This window comes from Accipiter gentilis, chromosome 25, assembly GCF_929443795.1.
Source record: "Accipiter gentilis chromosome 25, bAccGen1.1, whole genome shotgun sequence".
NCBI classification, from domain to species: domain Eukaryota; kingdom Metazoa; phylum Chordata; class Aves; order Accipitriformes; family Accipitridae; genus Astur; species Astur gentilis.
Window position 1 is genome coordinate 17,741,822 of NC_064904.1, and position 21,201 is coordinate 17,763,022.

Consider the following 21,201-nt stretch of genomic DNA (forward strand, 5'->3'; position numbering starts at 1 on the left):
CATGAAGAATGAGGAGAACCATGTTTCCCCATGTAGATTTCCCATGATAAGGGCAAATCTCATAGGCCAGGGCAAATCACTGACTTAAGAAGATATAAGTTGTATTTCCATGAAGTAGCAGTAAGTAAACTTCACACATCCTTCTACAGGTTATTCGCTCCTACCTAGTGGAATAGCCATAGGAATTAGGTGACCTTCAAGTGGACCGCAGACATCAGGCACATCTTGACTTGGACTAAAAAGATACTGATTTTCTTGGGCAAGTGCATATAAAGGATGCTGTTTCCTAGGGCTGGTTACTACCTTCTGCGTGTGAGAACAAGTCTGTGTTCCTGCTGACTTTACCTTTGTACCTGAAACAAGAGCAGATAAACTGTGTGTCATCAACACATGTACAGACCCAGTAACATCACACACTCTACTAATTTAAGCCCTTCTGAAACAATTACAAATTTTTGCTGTGGGATGGAAGGAACGAGGGAGGGAGACAGTAAGGGTAGAATCTAAAAGTGCTAAGTTAGCTGTCTCAGTATTGACAGCAATGAAGGAGTTAAAATTACATTTTTTGAGCATCTGATTCTAGCAAATAAAGGCACATAAATGTGAAGAGAAGGACACAGGGACAGTAGTAGGTTGCAGTGAAACATGTGATTTAGCAGCTAAGAAGAAACCTATGATTTAGGCTTGAAATGCACCATTAGAAGAGCATGCAAGCCTGGCATAAAAAATAGACAGAATATAGAATACAGCCAAGCTGTCATCTGTTGTTCATCTGATTGACTGCCTCAATTTTATAAACATGGAGTTTGTCTCCAGCCACAAGATTGACAGGTACTCAGAGGAACAGGTATAATCTACAAATTCCTGGTTTAACAACTCACTGCTACTGGAAAATAAAGCCATAACTAATACCCATAAGTCTTGACTTGCAACATTGAGGGAGCACTGAATTTTTGGTCCAATCTTGAAAACATATTGTTAAATAGCCACCCAGAAGTAATTTGTATGTAGCAATGCCTAAGCATATAGCAGAGGAGAACGCTTATTGCTATGTTACATTTCTCACTATACAGTCATGCAAGGTCTTACTCAACCTACATTCTTTGCAAACAATGGATATTATTAACTTTAATCTAAATGGATAAAAACTGTCTGAAAATTCCCCCCAAAAAGAGTCAACAATCATGAATCAAACAGAAGTACTTCTACTACTATTTGGAGGCATTAGGAAAATGAACCTGGAAAGAATCACATTGGTAACCAACTTCGTATCTTCACTACAGCTGAAAAATGTCATCTTACTCCTCTGTTGTTTCTAATCGTCACTCTTCCTGTATTAATGGCCAGTTAACACATGCCAACAAGCACTTTTTAGCTCTGTTCACATTTAATAGCTTCCTAATTAATTGAAGAATAAAAGTCGATGATTATAAAATTTAGGATAATCAAGATTGATAATGTGACTTTTAACAAATGCAGACAGCAAGTAAGGCAATTCACTCAAGAAGCGGTATTTTTGTACACACAAATTTGGGGTTATAAGCCTAGAAACAAGAACAGCAAGTCGTAACTCTTCAATGAGAAAATACAGGTCAGAAAGAAGCGTCTCTGAAAAAGGCTTTAAGGTCACGTTGGATAAGCAATGCAATGAGAAATCACAATACAATGCTGTGGTCAATAGGATGAATGTAATCCTCAGATGTCTCAACAGGATGTCAGTGAGGTGGAGTAGAATAAGATTTCCATATACGATAATAATGCATTCAGCACTAATTCTCCATCTCTTTAAATATTAAAATAGATTGGACGTATAAAAGGCCTTTTTCATTTTGTAAGGAAAATCACCTGGAATCTGAAGCCAAAATCTCTATATATCAGATATATATCACTACATTTACCACTATAAATCAGATACTAAATTTGAAGTGCCCCATTTACTTTTGAACCATAAGGTAACTAGCCATGGGAAGAAGTAATTAAGGGCAGAAATTTCTGATGTCTTTATGTGGCGAGCATGTGCCTTTCTGCAAAGCATAGGTTAGCCAGAAAAACTGTTCTTTAGTTAAAAACAAATTACTGGACTCAGTAACATAAATAGATATAGTTCAGTGGCTTGTGATTTAGAAGAGGTCATACCACATGATCTAACAGCACACCCCAACCCCCTGGCCTTGAACTTTTGAGTAAAAACAGAAATTGGCAACGTATCTGTAATACCGCCAACTTGTAAAAACAAGGTTCTCACAGTAAGAATGATTAAGTACTGTATACACACAGCACCTCATTTTAATTGCTTTCAACTTTTCATTTCCCCCTGAAAAGATTATTTGCACTGGGCAGAAACTAGACATTTAATTAAACTTAGCTTTAAAAACCTAGTGTTTTACATATATTTTATCAGTTCAAATTATGCAGGAAAACAACTCCAACTTTTTTAAGAAATGCTCTCTTACTCATAAAAGTGTTACATGGATTTTTTTCCTAACTTCCCATAAGAAACCAAGCATTAGTCACTACAGTTTATTTGCAAAGAAAATGGTTGAGAGGGTTATAAAATGACTGAAAAGAGACTCTCCAGATGGCCATTTCAGACTTAAATAAACATCCTCATTCTAACACTAATTTAAAACAAGCTCAGTGGACTGCTTTAACAAAATAGAGTCATTTAATAAGTCTGGATTTTGCAGCCAATCAAACCCAAGGCCAACAACTTCCAATAATTTTTAAGCCTTTATCACCTGGTACATCAAGGCCAGGAAAGGAATCTGTGGGTGCAGATCCATGAAGGAAAGAACTAAGCATGCCTAATGCAAGCAAGATTTCTTTCTTTCTTTCTTTTTTTTTTTTATTTTTAAGAATCTGGTGCTTTAAAGTGTTCATTCAACTTTGTTTCATTTTATTTACACTCCTACTATAGAGGAGTACAGATCTGTTTCTAATTTTATTATTTATACTTTCCTGCCATAACAGCATCTTTCAGAATAGCAGCCCTTAAAAACATTTAACTATTTTGTCTTCATGAAAAGATTAAATGCTTGTGAAACACAGAAGTATTACTTTTCCATTTTATTAGCAAGATGCAGGAAAGCTCAAAAATTAAGCAGCTTGACCAACTGTCTTGTAAGAAGAGTCAAAGACAAGTAATGCCAGTATCAAAGAAAGGCTGACCTCAGTCTAAGGCCATTAAAATCAGAACACTTGGGAAATAGGACACATATTCATTGGAGTGCTATTCTTTTGAGTGACATGCAAAAAAATTCTGTATTCTTCCTTTCTTCCCTTAGATAAGAATAGAAGCGGGTGTCTTATTTTATGTACTGTCATGATAGAGACAAAACCATAACTTTTTGTAAATGCAGTCTGCTGTGAAATAGGAAACAAATTTTAAGGCAGCTTTATTATTGCAAATGCACATGTTACTGTACTGCTGTAGTATGACTTAATGACTTGGAAGAGAATCACTTTGGGTAAAGGCTATCCAGAGTTCATTCCATTTTCAGGCAAATAGCTTTTAAACTGTATTTGTCACACGCAGGATTTCTGGAAGATTGAATGCAGCGTGGATCCAGTACACAGTTTTCTCTTTCATTTCTATTTGCCTCCAGCAGAAACAACCTAAAGCACAGGAGCAGCTTATTACAACTGCATGCAACCTGTACCTTTACATTTCACTGACACTACTGAATCAGACAAGTTACTGGTAGAAAACTGGTAGTATCAGGAGATCAAATGACCTATTTATTATAATCGATTGGGTGGGAGGGGGATACTTTTGGTGCCTCTTTACAAGATACTGTTTCCAGAATGATGAAATTGGCCTCCCTGGAAAGGTTGTGACCTTCTATAAAGGACAAGAGCCCAATAAATACAGAAGAAAAATGTCATTTAGGACTCAGCAAAGGCAGAACTGCTGATGAAATATTTTTAAGGAAGTGTCTGTTCTTAATCCAAATCTTAACAGTCACTGTATCATTGTTATTGCTACACTAAGTGCTTACTAGCACACATTTTATTAGAAAAAATAATCTGTACAGAATAAACTAAATTACAGGTGTGCAGCATAGCCAGTAGTCAAAAAGAGTGATACATCATGCTGGTCCTTCAAATGAGTATGCCAGCATTCTTCACAAAATAAGCTTTTCAAGACAGGTAAAATAAAATATATAAGCAACAAGACTAGCAGTTTTCATATTCAGACTTCTCACCCTTTAAAAAATACTGTAGGTTTTGAAAAGTCTTCTAGATTTTAGCCAGGACTATAACCCATGTTTTCCAGGAGGGTTATGAGAACTGCAAATATTTTCTACCAGTAACACTCTTTCTTCACAGATCTCAACTGGGCAAAAGTGCCAGGAAATGGCATGAAGACTACACTAAGTAAGCTTAATAATAGATTCTTGTACTGTTTTGAGGACTTGCCGCTGTGGATGTTTGTCATAATGTAAAAAAAAAACAAACCCCAAAACACTCAAACCAGCAGTGCTTGTCTTCAAAGAGATGCATATGTTTTATACTATACGTTTTAATGGCCTAAAACCATGGTCTCATCAAGTGACTGCCTTCCCATGTTAATCTCTTATATTTCATACAGAATATAATATTTTGGCAGTTATATTAAAAACTCAGACACCATTTTTTAAACATGACAGTTAAGATTGCATCAAGTATATTTTCCCTGCATGGGTAACAATAGCGTAAGTGCAAGAAGCGTAGAGGGAAGCCAACCAACGTTTTTCCATTGATCCTCATCCTATTAACTTGATTGTGCCCACTATCACTTTAACTGCCTCTTACACTTAACACACTCTTTCTCTCCATCATTACCTTTTATCGTGTAATTTGCTCACTCTCTCCCGCAGCGAGATGATGATACACATATTTTTTTTCTGACATATCAGTTAAAGACTGTTAGTTTCTGTATTAAGAATCAGTTAAGTTTTGAAAAGATAACTAGGAAATAAAACGGATCCAATTAAAAAATTACTTTCTACTAACTCAAGATAAAGTTTATCTACACTTACCTATGTCAGATATCATATAGTTTGACTTTTTTATTATTTTTACACATTTTTAATAGGTTTGAAAATTAGAATCTTCTGATCCTAACACTTTGCCTGCAAAACTAATGAATGGAGTTCATTATTAATCAACTAATAACCTTTACCAATCAATTAAATAACCTTAACAAGCTAGTACAAAAGGGAGTTATACTCCACTTTTAACCCTGACTTGACTAACAAAAGTTACCTGCATCTAGTCAACTTAAACAATGCTTCTCATTAACACGTCCTTCAATATTTTCACATTAACAGATGTCATCTTCACACCCATAAATTCAAATTTTCATATTTCAGTTAATATATTAGAAGTGGGAAAGGGAATATCAGGCTTTAATTTTTCAAATCTCAGTAGATTTCTTAACCCCGAATGAATCAATCATTAAATGACATAACTGGATCTCAGCCAGACCCAATACAACCTGAGATGAAGAATACATTCATTCCTCAGTAACCTTACTCAAAAGCAGAGTTAGTTTTTCAGCACACTCAGCTTTCAGGTGCTTATGTCATTACTTCTAGCAATTCAGCTCTTTAAGACTTGGGCAACAATAAATATATATTAATATGTTTATTAAATTTAAAAATAAGTATTAATTTGACAATCTAAAACACACGAGATACACCCTAAGCAAATCTGAAAACCTACTGGTAGTTTTTAGTTTTGAAAAGAGCATCTTTTACAGTAGAATATTTCAGTTGGAAAGAACCTACAACGATTATCTAGTCTAACTGCTTGACCACTTCAGGGTTGACCAAAAGTCAAAGATGGGCATTAAGGGCATTTTCCAAATGCCTTTTAAACACTGGCAAGCATAGGGCATCGACCACCTCTCTAGGAAGTGTACTGCAGTTGCTAAAGCTTTAAATTGAAGAGCTGGTGAGCAACAATTAAATAGTTTCATTTATACAAGGAATTCCTAATAGAAAAACTGGGAAGGAACACCTTGTTCACATAAAAAAATTACATACCTCTAACACACTCTATCACCTTGGGTCTTTGAAGTTTAGATCTGGGAGAGGGAGAGTTGAATCTCAAATATGGTGCTTTTTTAAGCGTGCTACGATGGCCCTGATAAATTGGTTTACCATAAACTTGAGACAGATAGTCTTCGTTTTGTAGCATTGCATTTCCATTCACAGGACCCTGCGCACACACACAAAAAACCCAGGTAGTTTACAATTCTTCATGTATGAAAATTTGAACACACCAATATTGTTGCAAAAGTCTAAAGGAAAAAAAGTAAGAAGTTCTGCAACAAACAGTATGAATTGCAAGCACACGTGAAAACACATTACACATACAGAACACATACAAGAAACTTACTAGCAGCTGAATAAAATAGCAGATACTGGGTAAGACACATTTGTAAAACAACAATGAATTCTACGTTGTTATGTAGAAGCTTCGGCTTCCACAGCACATGAAAACAAGGACAGAAAGGACAGAGGACAGAAATCCATAGGACAGGGCTATCACTTTCACTTAAAATTATCACAGTTACGCATACAAACAATTTTTCATGTGAATACTGCAAATCTAAAGCATAGCAGTAATTACAAAAAAAAAATTTTAAAAAATCAACTACTTGGGAACTCACGTCTGCCCTTTTTTCTTTCCTCTGCAAACTTTCAGAAGAAAAGTAAGTTCTAAACCTCTGTTTGCTTGTGTTATCTTCTGCTTGCTTCTGCAATGGCTTAGCTGCAGATAAAGGTTTCTTTGTCAAGCATTCTTGGATTTTTTGATTTTTTGCTTTAATTTCTTTATTGGTCTTCATAGCCTTGATGTTTTGGGCTCTCTTGATCCATGGGACCTTTTGATCATATTTCACTTGTTCTGAATCATTTCTTGCCATTTCAGCCTAAAGATAAAATATAAATGTAATAAAAGGAGATTGTTATCTTCAAGGGTATCAGAGGAGTCTGTGGATAACTTTGAAGTTCTGAGAAATGGCCTGTTTTTCATGTTAGCCAGCAACTGTGAGCAGTGATTTTCATTAAGCAATTGAAGATTTAAAATAGAGGTAAATATTTTACTGAAGTTTTAAAATAAAGGTAAATATTTTATTATAGCATACTACATGCTAGTAATAATAAGCAGTTTTCTCATGTTTTCAGGTTGTGAATGAATCATGTTTAACTATTGACATGAAAGAACAATGCAAGGTGGAAAAATCTAATGCAAAAACCCGAACACATTTTTTCCAGCCATACCTGGATTTCTAAACTGATTGCCTTAATCCACTCATCCACAGTCTTTCTGATACGAATCTCTTCCAATACATCTCTGAAATAGAAGAAAGAACTATTTTACGTCAGTGCGTCTTAAGTTGCACAGATTTGTTCCTGGGAAAGTAGTGACCTATAAACACTATAAAAAGAGAAACCCAGAACACAGGCGGTAAGATTATGTACCCTACAGTCTCCAAAAGGCACCAAGCATAGCCTATCTGAGTTTCCCAAACCTAAATCTGTTCTTACATAATGCCACCTGCAAACCCCACCCCTTGCTGGTACGTACTAACATTATTACAAACATCTACGAATAAGTGGCAGTCGTGTGTCAGTTCCTATTTTGATCAAAAACTGAAAAAACATGGCAACAAAAATATTCCAACTCAAAAGACAAATAGCAGATGACAAAAATTACTACTTCCTCTAAAAGATGATGATAGCAGATATCACGCCTGACAAAAATGTTTACATGAAGACAATAGTTACCTTCCTCAGGAAAACACAAGATTAAATTATATTTTAATAGGAAAATGTTCATTGTGATTCAGGCAGGAGTATTTAACATAACTAATGAAGCAAAAGTTCAAAAGCCAAAGATATGCTGTAGGATGACTAATGCTGTAACATTTACAGGCTTATGAAGCCTCTTCTGTTCTGAATGATGAAATTACTCTTTAATTTTCCTATTAATGCAAGTTTGTCTACAAAAAGCTAAATGCCCCCTTATCATGACAGCAGAGCAGTTTGTCCAGATGACGCAGTCTCAGAACTCAGATTTACCAAGTAGTAACAGGTACCTGTCAAAACATTCAGTTCACATCAGGAGGGTCAAAAACTATTTGAAGTTCAAGAGAATTATCTAATGATTGCTATGAAGAGTGGATAAATACTTTTTGCAGGGAAGTGCACTAGATGTTCCATGCTCAGAATTAAAAAAAATTGAGAGGTGATAAAAGGCGAGCACATACCATGAAAAGTGACACAAAGCATTGAATCATAGGGTCTAACCTGTTCGTAGTCAAGGCGTTAATGAAAGTATACATGGCATCTCCATCTTTTGCGCGAATAACAGCTTCCAAATTTTCTTCAAGAACTTTTTTATTGTTTTGAACTCCTCTCAAAATCCTTTCAGCATCCCTCAGTATAGATTTTGGCACTTTAACATTTTGAAGGATGGATGGTTTATTGAGCAGATGATGTTGAGGAAGATCAGGTACAACAGTAGGCTTTTTTGACTAAAATTGAAACAGAACCTCTAGCTTTTAATCAGAGATTGTAATTTCAATTTTCTACACACTGATCAGAACTCCTATTAATCTATTATCACATCAATGCCCATCATAAGAAATACCATCCACGTGTACTATCATCAACTTCAATTACTCAAGAACATTCAGTTTGTTGCAAATATATTTAAGAGTCAAGCAAACGGAAAGACATCCAAAAGCTCTCAAATGCAAAATGATGTAAGGTACGAGAAGCAATGCTGATGAAGCTAATAAACATGTGAAAAGATGCCAATGAGATACTTCATGTATCACATGCAAATCTCTCCATGTAACAGTATTGAAGTATAATTAAAAGACTAATAAAAACAAAGTCCTCTAAATAGATGCACTCATTTGGCATCAATCTACCCCAAGAAACACCAAGCAATATACTTAAGTTTTAACAGCAACAAAATAAACCCCTCAACAGCACCATGATCCTCTCGCCTTTTTGCTGATTTTCACTTTTCAGAAGAAACAATGGAGCAACTATTAGCCTTTTACTTTGCAGAACCCTTTTACAGAGATAAAAATCAAGCATGTATTAGCTGTTAAATACAAAGGGACACAAGTACACAGGGAAACAAGGAGCCATACAGCTGCAGTTCTGACATTAATTCTCACACTCCTGATGAAACCCAGAGGTCCCCCAGTAGAGTGCTTCATTTTCCAGAAAGGAAACAAAAAATAATTTTTAAAAGTGATAAATGTACATAAAGAAAAAAAAAAGCAAAACAAAATCAAAATACCCAAACTTGAGTAGACTCTGAAAGCATCAACTGAATGAACAGAAAAAAATCTCAGAGATCACTAATCAGTTTTGGCTTTAAGGATACTCTTTTATCAAATCAGAATTAAACAAAAGTTTATGTTCTAACAGCTGTACTGCCAAAGCACAATGGACATAAAATAGAAATCAACGCACTGATCCCATGACCTTGATTTTGCCTGGTGAGATAAGGACAACATACCAAATTATTTACCAATTTTATATAGGTTTTCATTTTTAAATTAAACTTTTTGACAAATACTAGCTCAATAAGACTGGTGAAATTTGTGAGAAAATGTAAGAAACACAGATATATGTTCAATCATAAAATGATGTAGACTTGCCAGTTAGACCCAGATCATGCAATGGTTATTATATCAGCAGTGCACACTATGTTCATTTGCGATGACAGCTTTCTGCCTGACATTTGTATTATTCTCTCAAGGTAGTTCACTAAGATTGAATGAGACAAGTCAAAGAACAAGTTAAATCTTACTTTGAGTAATGTAATCTGTACATAATAGCAACCTTTAAAAAAAAAATAACACAGGTATGCCATAGTTACTCTAGTGTTATCTCACTGCAGGCATATTCAAAACTGTTTCAGTATTACAGTACTTAAAAAACCCCAAACATAAAAATTCATGGTATACCTTAATAAGATCATTCATGTCTGATTTCCATGAATTTGCTTCCTAAAAAGACAGAAGAAGAGCTGTTGAAACTTATCTAAAGACAGATTTGTCAAGATAAAATCTAGAGGATGTATTTCATCAATTTAAGTGGGCACAATGAATTCCTTGTGAACTACTAAATCTTACTGCACACTTCTTTTGGATTAGAGCACCACCTTCTGTTCCATCACAACCTATCTCAGTTAATTCAGGCCTTTCATTTGCTTGTATGATAAAGCTAGTGGTCATTTATCGCAAGCATTTATTTTCTCACTCTACAAATCTCTCAACGATGAGAAGTCAATAGCTAAGTATCTAATTGACTCAATTCCACATTTGCTGAAGTCATCATCTCTGCCTTCCTATTGACCTTTTTCATAAGAAAGAAAAAGAGATTTGAAACCATTTGTGTCGACTGTGTCTTTCCCACCTGCCATTCCTTCTCTGATCTCGTCCTGTTCTGTTACCTATACTAAGGTATGTTACTCGATTAAGTTTTTACCAATAGTGGCAAGCAAATATTTGCAACATAAATGGGGCATAGGGCATCTGTTCTCTTACTGGTACAAACGGTTAAACACAATCCACTAATATGTTACAAAATCTGTGAAACAATGCATCAGCTATACTATAAGATATGACAGATAAAGTTATGTTTTCCAAAGACAGAGCAACAAATAACTGGCATGTAATACACAGTATTTTTAGAGAAATATGCAAGCTGAAACCCTCAACCACAGAAACAAACCAATAGAATCAAAGTTATCATGTTCCAAGCCCATTCACAAACCTGTGGATATTCAAAGTCTTTCTTCTTTCCCAACACTTACATTTACAAGAACAGAGAGGACCACAGCAGGCAGGCTAAATGATCAGGTATATCTCACTTCCAAATGGAACCAGGTTAACAAACAGATAAAAGCCTCTATTTTCAAAAGCCTGATGCAAGTTACATGTTGCCAGTACAGAACCATTCTAGCACCAAACGTACAGAATCATTAACATGAGAAACAATACAACGATGTATACCAGGTAATTCTTCAGAAACAGTACTCTTTACCAAAATAAATGGCAAAATGAGAAAGGAAGTAGCTTAAGTCATCCCTAAAGTTGACTGCAGATAACTAGAATATTGTTCTTTCCCAAACGGGAATGTTAACATCAGCTCTGTAGCTCTAGTATCACAGGAAGAGAGCAAGCACAAAACAGGCACTGAAAATATCTGAAACCTTAAAACAAGCAAATAAATAGAACACTTTTTTTTTGTTGTTTTGGTTTTTTTTTACTTTTTTTTATGTTTGGTAGAACAGCGGTAAGAACCTTTACAGTCTAGTCCACTGCATACTCATTAAGACATTACTCAGATTCAAAGCCCTTCCGCATACAAAGACTGCAGTATTTCAAGTTGTGTGAACAAATGTCAGCCTTTTTACAGAGGCAGAAGCAAGAACAACATTTTTACCAATACCAGACCTCTAAGGTTTTTTCCACATTTTTTATTAACCTTATTCAAACTCTTGGTCATTCTGACATAACATGGGCTTTACCTGTAGCATGTCATGCATTTCTTTCCTCAACTGGCCAAGATCCTGAAGTAAATCATCTGCTTTTTTCACCGTTTTCTCAATTGAATTGCAATTTTGTAAGGAGCTTTCAAAAGTGGGGAATGAGTCTGTATGCAAAGCATTATGCCTGGTGGGAGAAACACTCTTGATTAAAAGTCTTATGGCTCCTCATGTGGCCCAAAAAAGCAGCCAACCTTGAAACTGAGCATGAATTTAAAGTGCAAGAATACCAAACCTTTATATAAAATGGAATTTGCTTTTTCACCCGAGGTTACAGACAGGTTATTGGGCTATCTCTGTTTACCACTTAACACGTTGAGCTGTACCCTTGTATTTTAAAGATTGAAACTACATCTAAAATTCAGATTTAACAGAGCAACATTTAAACTTTGGATAGCTTTCCATTTGAAGCAATTAATATTTTTGTCCGTACTATCAGAAATAAAACTATATATGTAGCTGTTTCTCATTGTATTAGTGAAATTATGACATCAAATTATTGCCTGGGGAAAATATGTTTCAGACTGAATGGCTATTGTATTCAGCAATACCATCTGCTTCTAAGATTTTGGCCACTGATACCAGATGTATGCCTTTCTACTCTTCTTGTTCTGAAGGATTATCCTAGAGAAGGTGCAGCACAAGAAGATCCTTCACTGCTACTGGAAGACAGCAGAAGACCTAAAGGTAAGACACAGCCTCACCCACTCTAAAGCTTAGAAATTGTTAGGCAGATGCTGCTCCTTCCCAACAAAGCGTTGTCATACAGCTCCCATGAGCAGGCAGCTTGGAGTGTCACTGACAAGGGCAATTCCAATTTAACACAATGCCTGTATAGTTGACTTCCTGACATTACTCCACAAGCTGCCGCAATAGAAGAAATATACTCCGAAGACAGCAAAACACTTCAGGTGGCACCCCCTGACCTCTGAGAAAGGTGTTACAAACTATCCTTAGCAATGAGCTTTTATCTACCTTCAGTACCACAGAAATGCGCAAGTAGCATAGAATACCAGTGCTCAGGGGTTTTATTTCAAGCACAGCTTTGTCAGACTCAAGGACCACGCCAGTGACTCTATTACACCATCGATATCTAATACACCTTTCTCAATTTCATTAAAACAAACAAACAAACAAATCTTCCTCAATTTGGATTGTTATGTCTATTTACCTGTCTCTTTCAGAATGCCAGCTCATTTTATTAGTGTTTAATGCTGCCTTCTTGGAAGACTCAATTTGCCTCAGTGGCATTTCTTGAGAATTCAGAATATGCTCAAGAAGTCTCCCTTCACCTAAGGCAGAAAAAAGAAAGTTAAGTTTGTTAAATGTATTTCTTTCGTTTCCTTTCCAGATATTTCACCATTATATAATACTGTCCAAGGATAGTAAAAATAATTCTTAGATTTTAAAATATAGATTTAGTTCAGATAAGACAAGTCACATAATACCACCCACACTAATATACCTTACAATGACTGCTTTATATTAGCAAAGTCAGAAAACAGATGAATGAAACTGTGACGGCAATTAACTGAGTCACAGAGAAATATACTGTCCATCATGTCACAAGTCGCTCAATTTTTTCATCTGAGAAAACACTTCAGTGAGCAATCATGTTGAGATGCTGTAGGTTAGATCAGTACTGTTCCAAATGTACTTTCAAATATTCTGAATATATGCATTTAGGTGCCAGCAACCTGACAGCTCAGAACAGGTGAGGACTACATAAAGTAATCCCCAGGCCATACTACTCATGCCAGTGGAGGGCAGGATTGTCTTACTCACAATACCTTCACTTGCAGATTTAGGAATATTTTCCTTTTCTGTAACAGTGTTTTCTTTCTTTGAGATTTTCACATTTTTTGACACAGGTTCTGGAGCATATCTCCGAGGAACTGGTGTCTTTAGAGGAGATTTTTGTGTGTGAATGCCACAACTTTGAAATTGGCTTGAATATGCTTCAGGGGGAAAAAAAATAACATTATTTAAATGTTAACAATTTTCTTCATAGGAAAAAAAATCTAGAAAAAAAGTCATGCCAATATTATGAATTTTTCACAAAAATTCAGAACATAACAGAACTAGTTAAAAAAGTAAACAGGAAGAAAGTTTCATACTTACAAGTGCTAGTATAAAGAGATCAAAAAGACCTCTAACCATAGAATGAGCTGGTTCATTACAAGCTTCCACATAGATTGTTACTCAATAAGATTATTTTAGGTTAAGTCTAGGCCTCTCTTGGTACAGACTAAGCAGCTAGTAAACACCAAACTCTCACTTTAATTTAAACTGGAACCTTTTCAGAATAAGTGGTATACGTTATATAGTATATTAGGCAATAAAATCAATTATGCAGAAGAAACGTTTACTACTCATTACTGATGGGATGTACAGTCCAATATTAATGGAAACAAAATTAATGCAAAACTAACAGTGGAAGTAAGATATTAAGAATTTGTCTTCACCTTGGTCAAGTGGACCACCAGTAGGAAATAAACCCCTCTGACATGAAGATACTTCATTAGTAAGCAATCGCTGTTCTGGCTTCTCAGATTGTTTTGTCATGAGACTGGAGGAAGGCACGTGAATTTGTTGTGAGCCACCCGTGTTGACTGCAGAGCTAATGAGATGAGACTAAGAGACAAAATTACAAAGTATTTCTGAAATATGCATTAGTTTCCCCAAGTAAAACTCTAAGCATGGATACTTGCCATGTAATCACATTAATCAGGTTTTGACATGCTATGAGAGAAAAGACATTTACAACAACCTCAGAACACAGACATGCTTGGACATTATTCTGCCTTTCAAAAAGCATGCAGGACTCTCCAAAGAAACAATCTATAACTATTCTTATATTTTTAATCTGACTGGCTACTTATTAAATGCAACTTTCTTCAATTAACAAAGGTCTAAACAATTTCTTAGTGGGAATGAGAACTTTTCACAATTTTTGCATTTACTTTCCACAGACACAAAAACTAGGGAGTAGACAGGAGCAGGTATCTGGGACAGAACCAAAAATAAAACTTTTCCCAAAAAGCTCATGTGCTGGCCACTGGATCTTTCCTTCTTTCTTTCTAATACTAAGATATAAACCAAATCATTATAATATTAACACTGAGATACAGAAGAAGTTAGTAAACTAAAGCTTCTGCATTGTTACTTAGATACCTGAATATTCATTTGTTGCTCTTGTAACTTTTCCAAATGCTGAATCCGTTCCACCATGAAAGCATTCATTTGTTTTTCAAGCTCACTGACTCTTTCGTGACAGTGGGGCTTCTCATGCTGAGTCTTCATATTTGTTTGCTGCTCAGCAACACGCTGCAGCTGTCTGTCTGTCTCCTGTAGTTTATGAAGTAATGCTGAAACTGAGTTAACTTTTGCTTCCAAATCATTTTGAACCTGCAAGGGGGGGGGGGGGGGGGGGAAACCTTACTGCAAAAGAGGTGCAAGAATGAAGAGAACAAAACATCCTTCCCATCATCATGGAATGATTTGCTTCCCAAAAAACACAAATAAAATCCTAGTTAGCCCTAATATTTAGTCGTTTAGCAATACTATGAAATTTTTCTAAAAGATAAATCAAATGGTCTCTGTCCATTTGCCCATTTAGCCAAATACAAATTAGTTCTCTCCGGTACACTGGTCAGTAAGTCTGAGATTACTAACACACAGAAAACAGTAGGCAGACACATTCAGTCTCTCTGGCTCTGCTACCAACAGTTTCAGGCTTGCTTAGAACATCTACTATTTTAAGTGGACAAAGAACTAACGTTTCCACAAGCTACTTACTTTAAGAAGAGGAGCTGTAGTAGCAATTGCAGCAGCAGTTGCTGCTGTGATGGTTGTTACAGAATCAACTTCCCTGTGTGCTGACCTGGTGTCATGACCAACACCTTCCTTTTTTTCTGTGGAGGCATTTCCTAAGAGCTGTACCTTCACCTCCTTAAGTACAGGAGTATTTTGAGTTCTATAGAAATAAACAAGTGCTTGTAAATAGCATTGTTTTCTCCATATCCCCTCCAAGCAAATGATTTCCCACAAGTAGCACTGATATCACTACTTATATAAGCATTTCTCCTTGAAGCTCTTGACACCTAAGAAACAACTTTATTCTCATCTTTCAGCATGACACGAGAAATTTCTCAGGATTCTGTTACAGATTCTAATATAAAGGGCATCTCCCCGTGATGACTGCAACCGCAACAAAGAATACATTCACAGGTTGTATTTTGTGAAGTTCAATGTGCTAGTAGCAAAGCCCAACTAAACTTCTGATCTTCAAGATTTCCACCCTGTGAATAAACAGCATGTGTCCTTATCTGTCTTTAAAAATTTACATGGTTTTGGCACAAAATGAATTATCTATCAGAGCAGATCTTGCCTGACTCTTGTGTCATGAAATTATTAATTCAAACAGTCTAAAGGCATTACCAAAAATATGCAAAATAAACACAATACTCCAGTGAGCTCTGAATGATGAAATAAAGTGAAAACAACTCCATAGACAGAAAAAGAATGCTAACAGAGAACAATAAAGAATACTTTTTTCCTTACCAGCTATGCATTTTGGCAGAAACTGAAGTAGTATTGTAGTATATCTGTACAGAAACAGAACAGCTGAGCCACTAACAACACATACTTACTTTTGCTTTAATACTGCTCTCAAAGCCTCTTTCTGGCCAGTAGCATATTGAGAAATAAAAACATCATCTGTAGGGAGGGTCATAAAATATACTTGGTGAGTTAACTAACACAAAGTGTCTCTTTTAGAGGTAGATACAAAGTGTTACCTCAACAACATGTACAATTTTGCTGCAAAGAATCTGTTGCCTGTACAAACTATATTATCTATTGCAGTAACAAATTGTTTCCCTTCACTACATAGCAGACTTAAATCATGAGAGTAAGAGTGGGCTTCATTTAACCCAATTTTATACAGTATTGAATGTCAGTATCAATAAAATCTATTTTGGTATGCTGTGAAAATGACAATAGCTTACCTTCATAAAATCTGGGGAAAAATGCCATATAAATGGCAACTTGAGCTCAGACAACCCATTCAATAAAACCCTGCAAACTCTAACTTGAAAAAAATTTAATTTAAAAAAATAGAATTGTGATATGAATATTTCCCCACAGTCATCATAAATCACAACACATTTTCTTAATAGCTTTAAATTATGCTAAAAGGATTGGAGGCTCTCCTTCATCCACTGTTTGCTGGGCAGAGCTAAAAACCCAAGATGTGGCAGGTCTGGTGTTTCTCTGCTGATGATTACACACAGCTAGTATATACATACTGATAAGCCAGCTAGCTGCTGCCTCTGGGAGTGCAAAAGAGGAAACTAAAGTATTGATTTTTGGCGTTAAATGGGGGTATTGATTTGTGTTTCTTTCCTCTACACAGCCACAGATATCCAAGAAACCTGCAGAAGTGTATTTTCTTTAAAAAGTCTTCACCTCCCCAGATCTGATTGAACCTGACCAGCAGATTCAGAATTTAAAGGAAAAGGCATTGGCAATGTGATTTCTTAGATTCTTAAGGATTAAAAATATACTTTTTATGGTGTAGGTCACTTGCAGAAAAATATGCATTTGTAGTGCAATTACTCACAAAAGGAAAATGCATCCAAACAAGGTCCCCCCTGGCAAATTCTCTGTTCAGAGACATGAATAGTTTGATTAGCAAAAGGAATCTCAACATTCTGGTGCACTGGTAGAAGTCCCTCTCAGTTGATCACAAGAGCTACATAAGCCAGTGTAATGCCAGCAAGACTGAAGTAAAATTTGCAAAATTTAAGGATATAAATTACAATTATCATCTCTGTATCAAAGAGACCTTTGAATATTTTCACTCAAAAGTTTCTATATTGAAGAAAAATACCCAAGATAAAATTAAAGCTCCCTTTTCCTATAACTAATAGATTTTCTTATAAAAAAGTACTAATAAGTTTTCTTATTAAAAAGAGGCTGTAGCAGTACATCAATGTGTCTTACCTTTAGGTCTTCTGCTATCTTCCAGTAGCAGTGAAGAATCTTCTTGTGCTGCAGCTTCTCTAGGATAATCCTTCAGAACAAGGAGAGCAGAAAGGCATACATCAAAGCCTCTGGTATCAGTGGCCAAAATCTTAGAAGCAGATAGTAATGCTGAATACACAAATGTAAGCATCTCCACACACTAACACAAGGTCTCGGAACAAAACATGTCAAGATCTCTACCACAGAATCATCTGGATCGTAGTCAAGAACTCACATGACATTTTAGGGACAAACTCCCTAGAAATACAATTAAAATTATAAGTATATTCTAAGTGCTGATTAAGTGTACTTTCCTCCTTTATGGCCAAAGAAGTAGTAGCAAAACTACACGTGTTTAAATTTATACAAGCTGCTAATCTCAAACAGTTCAGGATTACCCATACACACAGAATTAAGCACTCATAACACTGACTGTGGAACTGAAGAGACCGAGCTGTATTTTCCTGAAGTGGAATCCATGAATAATCAGAGTCTACAAAGGAGTCATAAAGGCAAGTTAGGAAAGTAAAAATCTCTTACTTAACCTTATTTGATGGTGGAGTACTCCACCATCCTTTTGAGACTTTTGTTCAGCTCACTAGGTCTGCTTTGAGCCATGCAGAGACATTGCTGCAATCCCTTCACAGCTTAGGTTAATTTTACCCTCATGCATCCTTATCACCATATGGATGCCCTAGAGACAAGTTTCCACTCTATGTAAGGCACAACAAACAAATCAAAGCCTTTTAATTGTAAGTATTAAGGAGTTCCATATAAACTAATGTCCATTTCATTACCTATGATATGAAGAGAAAAAAAAAATACAAAAAGTTTTAGGTTTTTTAACAAATGTTGTGCCATGTGTAACTGCCTTTTCAAAGGAAAAATTACACTAAAATGTAAAAACAAGCCTTGGTATTAATTATGCAACAGGTAGCAGTACAGTAAACAAAGCCCCTACAAACACTTCAGTATTAATATCACATTAGAAGCAACTCAAAGAGGAAAGCAGCTGCACAGTTATTGTGCAGAAGCTGAGCCAAAGATTTGCTATGCTTTTACAGAAGCTACAACTTCTTGAGAAAAATGCTGTCCTCTTAGTCTGGAATTGCAGGAAACAACAGTAACTTTTCTTACCATCTGTGATAAAAACACGGGCTCTGCAGAATCTTCTACTGAAAGCAGACGTTCTGGACGTCCTTTAGTACTCGGGACTCCTAAAATAAAAGCAGTTTTACTGTGGTCACAATGATTTGTTACGCATTTTCAGTATACCTTGACTAACCCAAATCTCAACATTTCTTCTGCCTGTATTTTTGAATATCTAAACATAATGACTTTCATAACACAAATGACTGCAACCATTAAGACAAAGCTTACAAACGTTAATGAATTCTGTGAGCCTGGATTATAGACTTGTTTTACAATGTATGACAAAGTCACTGAAAAGCAGAGCATCTAAAACAATCCACAATGTCTAGCTCAAACTCAAGTCTAAAGATCATAGGAACATAGAAAGTTACTTGTCTAGAGAAACAATTATCATTATATGATAACGTAACTTACAGAAGAAGGACACTGAGGAAAGTACACAGTTATGTCAGATTCAAATATGTCTTCCTAACACTATAAAAAAATAACATCTTTTGAAGCTGTTTGAACCTTGAACCCCAAAGGACTAAAATCCCTTCCCAAAACTCCAAGGACTGTAATTGATAGGTATTTCAAAGAAACAAAATGAATATTCTGACTAGATAAGTGGCACAGACTGTGTCAGTTTTTAATTTGAAGAGTACATAGTACATCACTACAGTTTCATTCCATTAAAAAAAAGACTTAGAATTATTTAATTAATACTACTATAAATAGTTTTTTTAAAAAGTTACAGAAAAGGATTGTACTAGTTTCAGCTGGGATAGAGTTAACTGTCTTCCTAGTAGCTGGTACAGGGCATTCGTACAGGCAGTTGACCAGCATACGTTGTTTGTGTCAAGCAGGTGGGGTTTAGGAGGGGTAGGGTTGGTTGGTTTGTTTGTTTTCCAAGCTACAAGGGAAGAAAAATAATTTTAACAAGTAAAATTTAAAGTTATGGTAGATAGCAGGGATACTTGGTTTTTTTCCTTAGAGTTTTTTGATAGTTGTTTAACTGACCAGCTCTGAAACACATATTGTTTCATAAAACCTGCAAAATCTCTGCAAATTAAAAAAAGACTAGAGCTGAATGACTTTCTCAGAATGCCTACTTCCAGCATTTAATATTTACTACCTTTGAAATGTCCAATGAACACTTCTTTAAAAAGGCAAGCTTGTCCAGAAAAAAAATCACCTTTAAAGAAGCAGAGAAAGGGAAGTGTTCAAAAGACTTTTGATCTCTCTTCCCATATAAAACAACAAAATAATTAACAAAATTCCATGAAAACGCAAATGTCGGACAGCAAAGAAGGCCCAAATATTTGGACTACTCAGAGCTGTCTGTTGGCAGGAGCAATATTCTGTTAGGCACAGATTTGCCTGCTGACTATTCTTTGGGCATAAAATTGAAAAGGTACATATGGTGTCTAAAAGGATGATCTGCAAACTGCATTAAAAACCGTGACTGGAAAGGCATCAATCTTGTTAACTTTCTGACTTACGTCCCTTCACGCTTACACTGTTTTATCCTCTGATGCTAACTAAAACCTTCCCGCCTAGTATATTTGTGAAATGTCACGACGATAGTCATGATTTTTCTGTTAAAGATGACAACTGCCTAATTTGATTGGAACCGGAATCTGGAGTCAAGTCTGGAGTTCTGTTAACAGAGCTCTGACTGACCACCTCACCCTGCACGACTCGCCTTTCCTGTGCGAAACAAAGTCTGGGAAAACAACAAACAAACAAACACACACAGCTTTTGAAAGAGCGCCGATACCTGCGGTACCCGAACACAAAAATGATTTCCTTAATTATAAAGGCTACTACATGACTGAAAACGCCGCACAGCCATTTTGACCTCAAACCGAAGCTGAACACTGACGGTAAACCACGCACCTGGTGCCGCGCTGCGTGGGGGGCCGGGGGTCACTGTCCCGCAGGGAGCCCTGTTGGCCAACAAGGCTGGAGGAAGGCAGGGTGTTCCGTCTCCAGGCCAAGCTGCCCGGCAGGGAGAAACCACTTCACGAAGCTTCTCCACAGCGATCGTCACTTTTTTCGTACGGCCACCGGCTCCTCTCACAGCGTCGATGGGCTTCTTCTCCCTGTGGACACCGGTGGAGCGGATAAGCACGTCGCCCGCTGTGAGACTGGCCAGGGAGTCTTGGCTGAGGCTGGAGTTGCTTCCCGCTTCCATGAGGATCTCCTCACGCAGCTCTGGAAGAGAGTCCAAAAGCAGCAGCCTGACAAAGAGGCCGTCCCCGCGGGCCGGGCCCCCGTCGCCTTGCCCCCGCGTAGGGAAAGCGGCCTGAAGCCTCCGTGGGACGGTTTAGCCTCCGTGGGACGGTTTAGCCTCCGCGTCCCGGGCACGCCTGCCCTCTCCGGCGGCCTGAGGGACAGAGAGCCCTGCCGCGGCCCAGCTCGCTCCCCTCACCAGAAGCACCCGCCGCCATAGCAACGGCGCCCGCCCGCGCC

At 36.7% G+C, this 21,201-nt stretch overlaps 1 protein-coding gene across 11 annotated transcripts in view; it reads right to left on the minus strand.

Annotated features, from left to right (window-relative positions):
• KIAA0586 (KIAA0586 ortholog) overlaps positions 1 to 21,195 on the minus strand; it is a 74,169-nt gene extending 52,974 nt beyond the window's left edge. For 3 of the 11 annotated variants that reach the window (XM_049828699.1, XM_049828697.1, XM_049828700.1), the window contains exons 1-16: positions 20,626 to 21,195; positions 18,733 to 18,812; positions 17,575 to 17,644; positions 16,221 to 16,287; positions 15,367 to 15,544; positions 14,743 to 14,976; positions 14,034 to 14,202; positions 13,359 to 13,526; positions 12,740 to 12,860; positions 11,551 to 11,695; positions 9,983 to 10,024; positions 8,301 to 8,527; positions 7,272 to 7,344; positions 6,659 to 6,919; positions 6,030 to 6,204; positions 165 to 353 (exon numbers count right to left, since the gene is read on the minus strand). In XM_049828699.1, coding sequence (XP_049684656.1) covers positions 165 to 353; positions 6,030 to 6,204; positions 6,659 to 6,919; positions 7,272 to 7,344; positions 8,301 to 8,527; positions 9,983 to 10,024; positions 11,551 to 11,695; positions 12,740 to 12,860; positions 13,359 to 13,526; positions 14,034 to 14,202; positions 14,743 to 14,976; positions 15,367 to 15,544; positions 16,221 to 16,287; positions 17,575 to 17,644; positions 18,733 to 18,812; positions 20,626 to 20,923 — 2,497 coding nt within the window. In that variant the 5' untranslated portion in view covers positions 20,924 to 21,195. Of the gene's footprint in view, positions 1 to 164; positions 354 to 6,029; positions 6,205 to 6,658; positions 6,920 to 7,271; positions 7,345 to 8,300; positions 8,528 to 9,982; positions 10,025 to 11,550; positions 11,696 to 12,739; positions 12,861 to 13,358; positions 13,527 to 14,033; positions 14,203 to 14,742; positions 14,977 to 15,366; positions 15,545 to 16,220; positions 16,288 to 16,577; positions 17,235 to 17,574; positions 17,645 to 18,732; positions 18,813 to 19,861; positions 20,012 to 20,625 lie in introns of those variants that run through there. The other 8 variants (XM_049828698.1, XM_049828695.1, XM_049828693.1 and 5 more) reach the window with 6 other exon arrangements.
• Positions 21,196 to 21,201: the final 6 nt, after the last annotated feature.